Source organism: Brassica oleracea, chromosome C3 (genome assembly GCF_000695525.1).
Source record: "Brassica oleracea var. oleracea cultivar TO1000 chromosome C3, BOL, whole genome shotgun sequence".
Taxonomy (NCBI): Eukaryota; Viridiplantae; Streptophyta; class Magnoliopsida; order Brassicales; family Brassicaceae; genus Brassica; species Brassica oleracea.
In genome coordinates this window covers 50,524,312-50,535,555 of record NC_027750.1, presented here as the reverse complement: position 1 = coordinate 50,535,555, position 11,244 = coordinate 50,524,312, and the positions used below count along the sequence as shown (strand labels likewise).

At 37.6% G+C, this 11,244-nt stretch overlaps 2 protein-coding genes across 2 annotated transcripts; one reads left to right on the top strand and one right to left on the bottom strand.

Moving 5' to 3' along the window:
- Positions 1-5,800: 5,800 nt before the first annotated feature.
- Positions 5,801-7,844, bottom strand: LOC106328451. Its single transcript, XM_013766896.1, has 2 exons — positions 7,701-7,844; positions 5,801-7,111 (listed from the first exon to the last, which is right to left on the bottom strand). The coding sequence occupies exon 2, from the start codon at positions 7,086-7,088 to the stop codon at positions 6,108-6,110; it is 981 nt and encodes a 326-aa protein (XP_013622350.1). The 5' UTR covers positions 7,089-7,111; positions 7,701-7,844; the 3' UTR covers positions 5,801-6,107.
- Positions 7,845-8,687: 843 nt separating this feature from the next.
- Positions 8,688-11,219, top strand: LOC106330840. The gene is made up of 10 exons (XM_013769245.1): positions 8,688-8,867; positions 8,943-9,216; positions 9,407-9,497; positions 9,813-9,937; positions 10,017-10,098; positions 10,170-10,287; positions 10,467-10,534; positions 10,623-10,737; positions 10,817-10,879; positions 11,055-11,219. The coding sequence occupies exons 1-10, from the start codon at positions 8,688-8,690 to the stop codon at positions 11,217-11,219; spliced, it is 1,281 nt and encodes a 426-aa protein (XP_013624699.1).
- The last annotated feature ends 25 nt before the right edge of the window (positions 11,220-11,244 follow it).

Genomic DNA, 11,244 nt, shown 5'->3' with positions numbered 1-11,244 from the left:
TTTCCTCAAATTTCCTTAATCAAAAACAAATCTTAATTGTCTTTTCTTAAAAAGATGGAGCTCTATTAACAACTTCCAGAGAAAGCAAAACTGGTCTTACAAAGACGGTTAATCTTGTAGCTGTCTTTAGAGAGGAGGCTAAAGATCATCAACTGATTTTTGTTTTTATCTTGTGTGGTTCAGTGGTTCTTTCATCCGACTTCTCTTTGTTAGAGTCTAGGTCTTTCTTTTGTTAGCTTTTTGCGATTGTTTAAATTCCTAAAATAAAGATTGCACATTTAGATCAAAAATGTAATTCCGGTGAAAGGCCAAGTAATGGAAAGAGTACAAAGAAATCTGCAATAAACTAACATGGTGGAATTGAGACAAAACAGAAGTACATGTTATGCATATTACAATTTCAAACTGTATCAAAATTCACAAGTAATTTGTCAACATGATTTACTCACTGAGCTAGTTTGTGTCTCTTTGTCCCCTTTAGCGCACCCAAAGCCTTGGCTACCATTTTCAATGCCTTCTTTAGCTTCTTTACCGTCTTCCTCTATTTCTGGCAGGTCCTCCAAACATTGCATCATGGACTTCTTTATGAGCGATCTATACTTTGTCTTCTCCAACAGATTCATCATCACACTCTTCAGGAAGCTCAGTACCTTCCACATTCCCTGTCACCGGCTCACAAACCCCAGTTTTCTTGCACCATTTTTTGATGTAATTGTGGTAGACTTTGGGGACATGAGCTGCCTCTTCAAAGCTGTCATTTCATCTTCTGGCTAACCTCCTTTATTCAGCTAGTATTCTGGGCCCTCCACATCAACCATCGCGTCTTTTTGCATCATTTTCTCTAGAAGAATGAAATGAATCTGTAGCGAAAATATCAATTATGGCCACGTCAGCCAGCTTCCAACTGTCAAAAGTACAACAAATTGGTTCTCAATATTGACCAAAAAAAAGTTGCTTGTTAGCTGAAAACAATGGAAACCATCACAAAACACCTGATTGTAAGAGATTAGAGAGCAAACCTGACTGTAATATGCGGAGACGCTTCTCTTGATCCGAAGCATTTCTCTATTTGTCTTCTTTCTGTGCTACGCGCAGATTGTGTATTCTCAATTTTGTTCATTTACCTATTTCTTATATTTTTATTGAATTTTTTTGCATTCACATTTTTCTAAGCTCTAAAATTGATTTTGTATTTCAAACAATTGTTTCTGTTTTTTTTAAATAGTCGTTTCCGTTTCACCTTTTCAACTAAATATTTTTATAAATTTGCGATTTAGTTTTAAAATTTATGAGATTGTATTTTTTAAGATAAAGCTTATGTTATTGCAACACATATTTTCATTATATGAAATAAAAATGTAATGCGATTAACACAATAAAGATGAAGGTAGTTTGAGGGTTTTTTGTAAACTTATTATATCACTTGTGTATACAGCTTAAATCATATTAGTTCATAATTTCACCATCAGTAAATGCGTGAGGAAGAAATCTCTAATAACGAACTTCCAATTATTGTTCTAGGTTAACGTCCACTTTGAAATCGAATGTTATATACCAATTTTATATGTGACTACTTTTACTAATACGTATAATGGTTTTCTACTGAACTGAAAAAAAAAATAGTAGTTTATAACACTTGAAAGAGAAAAAATGTAGTAGTTTATAACAACAGCATGGATTTAAATATGAAAATACATTATTATTATATAGTGGTGTCTTATATTTTAAGTTTAAAGTAATTATTTGTTTTTAGTGATTTTTATCATTGTTTAAACGTTTTTCACAGATTTTTTTCATGTCTAATTATTATAGTTAATTTTGGTCTAATATAATTTGCATGATGGTTTAACAAATAAGCTTTTTCAACTTTGAAGCAACCATTTGCTAAGTCACTGTAAGAAAAAGTAGTGTACAAATCAATATATCACTGAAAACTAATCTAAACCTGGAAGGAAGTAAAAATAGAAAAACGCCAATGAAAATTCTGGAGACATGTTATTCTTATTGATCAGTAGCCTGAACCACATAAAAACTCAAAAATGAAACATTGCCTATTTAAGATTGATGAAAGAGAGCAAATGAATAATGTTGTCATGCCTTTAAACTGGGAGTAGGTCATTTTTTTATTTTTCATTCTTAAATGCGTAGAGAGAAATAAAATGCAATTCAGAATAAATATGTCTAGGGAAGCAAGACCTCTCTCAACGTTTCTGGAATCCAATAACAAATTTAAGAATATGTTGGGAAGCAATGAAGGGATTAAGGAAGCGAAACGTTTCCTAACATTTCATGATGTTTTACGCAGAAACTCATTGTACTTTATTTGAAAATAAAACTTATCCACTTGAAGCTTCTCATAATCAGGGACTGAAGAACCTCCGAGCATTTTCTGAATGAATCTGAAGGAAAACCAAAGGAGGATCTTAACCAAAATTCTCGAGACGTGAAATTTTCAACAACTAAAACCAAATGATCATATAGTAGCAGGGCAAGATTTTACAGAAACCTTTAAGAACAGTACTCTTATTTCAAGACCTAAGCAAAATTCTCAAGTACTTTCTAAAGAACATGATTAAATTATATCCGTTGACCTAATTCATATTAGGATTTGGTTCAGGGAATGTATCACTTGGTTCAGAAAAACTGGATTTGAAGATTATTTCAGTACATTATAGTATTCTCTTTATTATGGTTATAAACAAAATTCTTTTCCAAAACTTAAAAAGCAGAGGAGGCTTGTCATAAAGCTCATACAAAGCAACAATAACTACATTGAAGACCACCACTGTGTTGGCATAAACCAAGTTATTATTCAGAACAGATCGTGTTTATAAAAACATAACTGTCGCAAAAGGTTAAGTAATGGTGGAATACAGAAAAAGAAACTACACCTTTGGTGAGAGTATCAAGAACCCCACTCCACTGGTCTCGATACTTCGTGAAAACTTCTTTCTTGGCTTCCTTCTCTGACTCAAACATACCAAAATTCAGCATCTAATGAAACAGTAATGGGCATCACCAGATCCTGTGAAGAAACGAAGATGGAAATAGAATAGGTTACACATATTATTCTTTCTTTATTTCATTCAGGCAGGATGGAAAGTAATATATATATACCAAACAAAATTTGATCCTTGATTTAATCTCTTATCTTGATGCATGGGAAGCTTCGGCCTATTTAGAGACTTGAAGGGTTAAAGAAAACAAAGCATTCTCTAATCACTCATTCCATCAACGTAGCTACCGAATACAAATGATCATAGATATCAGAAACAAAGACCTACCCAAGTGACGGCTTTGATTCTTCGTTTCAGCTAACAACGACAGACCAACTAAATAAATTTGGCTTTCAAGTGGATTCCTCCCCTGAATAATTTAATTTAAGATCATGAGCTCCTATGAAGTTGATAAACAGTGTTAAAACTCTAAATAAATAAAAATGGTCCATGATATACAGACTCATAAAAATGGTTTTCATCAAATAACAAAGTTATATAAGAGAGAAGAGTTGTGAAGAGAAAGAGAATAAACATACTGTATATTCCAGAATGGAATTATGCCAAACCAACAGAGGTAGTTGTTCACATGCGTTATATCATAGACATTGAGATGAACCTGTGTAATGGCATCTCCCCTCTTCTCTTCACTCCCTCAATTGAGCCTGAGCTCAAAGTAGGCAACCACATTTTTACTCACAATTGTAACTTGTAGTATCTCAATTAACAGTCATGGTCGATTCATCCATTTCTTCCTACGACTCTCCAAGACCCAAAAAAAAAACAATTTTGAATTTCATCAAATTAGATAGAATATGTATTATCTCATTCGAGACAGAATCAAACTCGGATCTCGAAGTTCCTTACTCTAAGAACACTACATATCAGTGGGTCTGCTTCAGTTCTAAAGTCAGAAGTTGACAGCAGGAATCCAAAACTTTTTAACATATTTTTAGGTCTTTAAAGGAATACAAATACCTTAACGCAAAAACACACTTACTCTTCCACCGAGAATCCACGAGCTCAAAACTTACAACACGTAGGAAGTTGTCGAATTTGTAAACTGATCCTCACTTCATTTTAGGCAAATATTTTTGAATACGTCCTGGCGAAATGAATCTTTGAATAACAGTTCCCTGCGAAGAATAACATAAACAAAACCAAAATAAGTAAGTGAGGAACGGTTTGAAGTAAATAAGTGGGAACTAAAGAACTACGTTTTGGAGATTTCATGTACCTGTTCGTCGATGAGCTAAATAAGTGGGAACTAACAATGTTTTATATGCAAACGAAAAAGTGATAAGCGATGAAGTAGATAGAGATAAAGCAAGAAAACAAACACCTCAGTGGTGTCCAAAGTTCTAAATACGTTTATTTTCATCCATTTTTTTTAAAACAAAGCAAACAGATCATTGGTGGTAGTAATCTTAAACTCGTTTATATTCATCAAATCTCTAAACAGATAGATTACGAAGATTTCATGTAAGTGGGAACTAACAATGTTTTTTATTAAATAAGTGGGAACTAAAAACCAAAATTTTTTAGAAGATTGAAGATTGGAATTAAGTTAAATAAGTTGGAACTAAAGGTAAAAAAATTGAAGATTTCATATAACCTTTTCGTCGATGAGGAGCATCTTCAGGCCAATAAGCGTCGGGGTTCCAAGCGTCGATAAGCTTTTATAAGCAAAAGAGGCAAAAAAAAATTTACATTTCCATTCCTTTTTTTAACATTTTTGCAATTGTTAGTTGGTTTTTGTTGAAAAGATCAATGGAGTATTTGGATTTTAGGTATCTTATCATTGTTATTATTGTACATTGTTCAGGAACTTGAAGAAGAGGCAAGTGGGCCACCAGATCTTCCTGCCTTGCAAACGAGGATAAAAGAGAGTGAGCAACTTTTTCAAATTTTAAGATTCTTCCTAAGGAATCAGCCTTTGTTCGTTGCTTGATGTTACTTAATATGTGTTTGTAGAAGACGAAGAAAAGAGGGAGCTGATACGAAAGCAATCGCTATGGTTTCAAGCGGAGAAGACGAAGTGGTAGGAGGTAGATCCTCGTGACTTCCGTCGTCGGGTTCCTTTCATTTTTTTAGATTTCGGCGTATGAAAAAAATAAAGCCCATACGTAAACCCACTCTAAATAATAGATTAACTTGAAGCCCAGACGTAAGCCCAGAAGCCCGTCTGACGTGTCGAAATGAAATGTTGTGATTGGAGAAATATTTTTTAGTGACGTGGATAGCTTAATATCAAAGGATATCTGGCTTTTAGTATTGTGATTATCATTAAGTATCATCATGAGAGTTTTCTTTACACATTTTTTTTCTTTAAAAAGCATCCATTGCCTAGATAAATTATATGTAATGCCATTGGACATTATAACATATATTTTGCACATTAAACTTTCGAGAAAAGTTTGTTACATTATAACGAATGGTGTTATTCAGATATTTGAATTTGTTTGAAACCTAATAAACAGCTAAAATACTCAGTTCATATTTATACTATCTATAAAAATATTTGAATCCGAAATGAGTTGAACCAAAACAAATCTGACGTAAAATTAACAAAAATCCGAATCTAAAATATAATTATCCAAACACAACCTCAACATATTTAAGGCCGAACTCGAAAACCAGAAAAAAAATCCACTGAACGCCCTGACCTATCTAAAATCCAAATATTTGGAAGTTAAGTTACATATCCAGATTCATGAAACACAAATACTAGTATTTACTCAAAGATACAGAAGTGCAGAAACATAACTTAAGCAAAAACGCATGTAGTATAAAAGATCTTTTTATTAATTGACAAAGCCAAACGTTTTCATAACACAAGAGAACATCAAATTTACAGACAACAAACAGTAAAGAAAGGTTTGAGTAAAACATCATCTATGAAGACAATGGTCTTCAAGGCCTTCCTACTAAATTCAGAAGGATACAGAAGTAAACTATAAACAACATAAATTGCTATCCAGAATTGTACATCAGAATACATTCCCTTTTATTTTTTTATCGAAAATTAAAACAAAGAAAGCAAATGGATATTAAGATTTTGTACCTTCTACACAAACCCAACATAGATTTTCCTTTTAAAGAGTATTTGTATCATCTAGAATGGTCTGAGTTCTGGTTAGCTTCTCTATCTCTACGTCTTCTACTAGCTGATCTTCCCAGGAGAACCCTTCTCTGGCTCCTCATCTGGTTTGCGAATGATCTAGCTCCATCCTCCTCGTCTTCAGAAGAGTCCACATCGCTCTGATTGATCGTTAAGTCATTTGATTCAGATGATTGACCATGGGATGTGTCAGATGCTAGATCTGATCCCCCAAAAGCCTGCAACAGAAGGAAAACGTTCACTAGGTTCCTACCAATCCCAGCACCGATCCTGCCTACTTCCTCCCTCTCCTCATCTGAATCTGAACCGTACGCACCTCTCTCTATCACGTAATCCCCAAACACGGTTGCGCCAGGCATCGTCGACCTGATCGTGCTGATGACATCGTTACGGTCCTGCTCAACCTCGAACCTTCTCCACTCCTGCTCCACATCGGGATCCACCTCACGCGGCTGGGCGCAAGGATGGTCTTTCTTCATGTGTTTCCTCAGCTCCTTAAAGGCTCCAGAAAAGGAGCAACCCTCCTGCATACAGCTCCTCTTCTTAAGATTCAGATCGTCTCTCGCGGGCTTCACAATAGTCCACCCTTTCACCTGTCCCCTACAAAGCGGACACTTCAGATTCTCAACCTCACGCTTACTATTGACCACTTGCTGATGGGATGGCGTTAGCTTAGCAGACGCCTTCTTGTACTGATCTAAGCAGTTGGAGTAACGGAAGCTGGTTCCGCACATGTAAGGACGGCAACCCTTGTCGTGAGACGAACAGAGGAGAAGCACAGCGTTGTGAGGACACTCCATACAGACGGAGCACACAGCATCCGCCCAATCATTCTCCTCCGTCACCTTGGGACATGTGTTTGCGAACACGCTCCTCCTTACAACTCGCTTAGATGAAGATGCGAACTTGTATGGCCTCGCTCTGATCCGTCGAGTAGAAACCCTGCGTCTAGCCCTTCTAGCCTTCACCATCTTCTTATGAAAAAGATTAACACCTGAAACAAGAACAAGCAAAAACCCTACACACTTAGCAAAAGAGAAGGCACATATGTATCGAAGAACAGACATTTAACAACTCTTACACACTAGATTCCAATTCAACGAAGCAGTTAAGTTTCTACCTTGTAGCGAAACAGATTGTTCTATCAATGTACAGAGTGTACAGAGAGAGAGAGAGAGAGAGAGAGAGAACAAGTCGAGTCTGATCAATAAAAATGAGGTGTAATAAAAAGAAGGGAAGATGTGCAAACACGTTACATGCCCAGAGGCTCAAAAAAAAAGCAACGTGCTTGACCGAACATTCACGCGACATGGCAGTGAATCAATTAATAAACAATTAAAGAACAAACCATCGTCATGTTCAATAATCCTTTATACTCACATGGAGGAGCAACACATCTCAGATCCACAACTATTAAAAAATAATACACAACTAATCCAAATCTTTTTTTTAAAAGAAATCCTGACATATTATATTTTCCAAGCTATTTAACAATCCGAAATGAATCTGAATCAAATCGTATGACCTAAAGTCATACATACTCCTAAACAGACAACTAAATCAACGGCGATCGTAAGTCCTACCGGATGAATGTAATCCACGCGGCTGGGATTAAGGAAGCGAAGGAAGTTTAGTGTTGCGAGACCGGCGACGTGAAATGACGCCGGGAAGCTGGGGAGAGAGAGAGAGAGAGAGAGAGAGAAGGAAAATTACGAGATTAGAAGAAGAAGAAGCATCTTCACGGCTCCAGATTAGAATATTTTCTCTCTTGACGTCACGTCTTGTGGAAGTTAGTGACCTCCTCTTCCACGCGCCTTTCGCGGGCGTTAGATTGACGCGCGTGTCCGTTTAAGGCTTTTAAGGGCCCGTTAAGGGTTTAGGCAATGACCATTGGGTATGGGCCATGAATTATGCTCCGTCAATCGAGAACTTCGGTGTACTCCATCAATCAACTAATGTTTTCCTGTATGGTATATCGTATATGTGATTGTGTGGAAGAGTGGAAAGCAGCTCCACAGGTAGAACTTGACTGAGTATCTTATAATTAAAATTAAAGAAAAAAAATCAATATAATAATAGAGCACTTTGCTCACTCTTGATGCGACAGGTCAACACTTTTTAAAGGGGCCAAACTTTGTTTCCCGTATAAAACTTAAGTCGTTCTGGCTATATCAACTAAAGTCTACTTGGCCCAGTGGTATAACCCGCTCATAGTAAAGCTTGAGAATACGGGTTCGAAGCCCCCTAACTCCCTTTTTTTGGGCCAGGTAAGGTTAGCTTCTAAACTACTTGCCGTTTCCTAACGCCTTACTTGCCGTTTTTATCACATCTTTAAACTGCCTCCCGTTTATAAACCATCCAGATCCTTCCGACGTCTCTTCCCTTTCCGGCATACTCAACCACGACCACAAAATCGAACTCTTCGACTCTTCTCACGATCTTTAATTTTGAAACGGTTTCGTCTTCAATGACCCCTGTGGATCCACCTATATATATGTTTGTAGATCGCATCTCTGATTTCCCCTTTTTCTCCACCTTATATTCCGATAAACACCATAGCCGCCGCAGAGATGTCTTCTTCAGCTGCTCAGATCGCTCACGCCGCCGTCGAGTACTCCACCTTCGCCTCTCTTCGACTTGGAAGGACGGTTCAGTCTGTTGTTGCTCGCCTAATCCGGTTCTGGGATTCACGCAACGTTAATAAGAACGTCGAGTTTATGGGGATTAGGTTGTTACTCCTCGAAGAAATGGTACGTGTTTTGTATAACGTACTTTATATAGATTTATCGGTGAAGTATTAAAGTTTGGTTTTTATTTTGTTACAGGATTCAGTTATTCACGCTTTTACCCCTGCGAATCGGGCAAGTCATTACCGACCATCGTTAAAAGCTGGTTGTATTGTCAGGTTGGAGCGTTTTGAAGTTGCACGGGTTGCCCACATGTACAAGGTGACGGAGCATCAGTTCTTGATCTGTTTCCTTCCATTTACACGCCTTGGTGAGGTCCACACAGACGCCCCTGTAATCAAGTCTGAAAGGTTCATGATGAGGCGTTATGACCAACTTCAGGTGCTAGCAAACACCAACCTAGAGCTCCCAGGTCTGTTTTCAGTCTTTTGTGTATATAGATTTCCACTCAACATTGTCTTGTTGTGAGTCTGTTGCTTAAATAATGTGTGAAAACTCGCCTCCCACCCAACTATGTTTAGTTTTCTTTGCTGTGTTTTGATTCTTTTGTTTGTTTGTGGTCAGATGTTCTATTTTTGAGACTTTTGTTTGTCTGTGGTCAGATGTTGTTGGTGAAATCCGATCTGTCCAGGGGTCTGATCTGAGCAACGATTCTTCCACCACCAGAGTTGTGGTTCGCTTCTTGATTGAGCCGTAAGCAACCTTTCACTTTCTCTAGCTTATGGGTTATGATCTCAGGCTGTTTTGTAATGCTTACTATAGGTTATCTGTTAAATAGCACTTGATTTGAAGCTACTGCGTTATGACTTATTAGTTAATTGTTAGAGTTTTTTTCCTGTGTAGTTTATAGTTACTTTTAGACACAACCTACTGTATTCTATATAGATTTGCTGTGAAAAAACTTTGGCGTTAATCATGGCTACAGAACACACCTTTATCGCTTATTAGTTACTCGCTGTCTGGTGCTTCTGTGATTTTTAAACTGATTATATTCTGCTTGCTACACAGGAATGTAACTGTGTACCTAACTTTGTGGGATGAGGCTGCATCGACCTTCAGGGGCCTCTTGAAATCAGGGGATAAATCCAAGGCTGTAATGTTGGTAACCACGGTTAATCCAAAACTCTTTGGAGGTTAGGACCCTCCGCTTTCTGATTCATCCTAAATCCTCTTATATACAGTTTTAGTTGACATGTAATTTAAATTGGCCAGGTAATCTGTATCTAATCTCCACGCAAGGAACAAGGTTCTTTTTTGACCCCAAACTCCCAGAAATAACAGAGTTCCTCAGCAGGTACATACGTCATACTCAAGTTATAACAAATTTCTTCTATCCGTAATATTGCAAACACGTACTAAATGCAGTGTCGGAGCTGCATCATCTCCAGCTTTTACATGTGTGGACACTCTAGAAGGAATCAAGAGGAAGGAACATGTCTCAATAGGGGAGCTCAACGCATTTATCTCCAACTCCGATGAGCAGGTATTTGTATGCCTTTGTGTGCGTTTCTCTCTATTTGATATTATCCATTCTATTTATTGTGCAAACTGTTTCCGTCCTATCAGACCCAAGAGGCTGATTTCCTTTGCAAAGCCCTGGTTGTTGGTGTCAACCAGGAAAATGGGTGGTTTTTTATATCATGTACTAAGTGCCACTAAAAGTTGGAGAGAAGTGGGACATCCCTAAGCTGCAGCGGATGTGTAACATCTGACGTAACCGGTGTTGTCAGGTAATTTTGACTTAATTTCCAACATTCTATTCAAACGGTTTACGCTAATTGTCAGTGACCAAACTATTGGTAAATTCTCAAATGTAAGGTTCTGTGTGGAGCTTGCTGTTGATGATGGCAAATACAGCGCCGCATTTGTTGTTTTCGATAAGGAAATGACAAAACTTACAGGAAAGGAGGCCGATGTTCTTGCCCTGGACGAGGTGCTCTCTTTTTTCCTTAAACATTAGCATTTTTTTTTTGGCTTTCAAGTAATTAATCTTTTTATCACACTCTGACCAGGATCTAAACGGTGAAGGTGATGAGCTCCCAAGATGTCTTGAAGAGTTAGCAGGAAAGGAGTTTGTGTTTTAGATCCGTGTTACACCCTTCAACTTTACACCCAACCACCGTACATTCACTGTCTCCCCCATCACTAAGTACAACACGTTGGAAACCTGTGGAAAGGTTGTGTGCTTTTACAATTCAATATGTTTAGTGTTTGCATCTTTTTTCTCAAAACTACACTCATGTATCACAGGAGCACGATGACAACATCCTTCCAAACCGTGAAGCTGAAGTAACCTTGGCAGCCTCATCCTCTGGGCAATCTGTTTTGGGAAACAGGACTGGTGTGGAATATGCTGAAGCGAATCCACCTGAGGTTGAAGGAGCTCAGAAGAAACGCAAGCTTAGCAGTGAGTAGTTGGAAGTATCTGTTCCTATCAGCC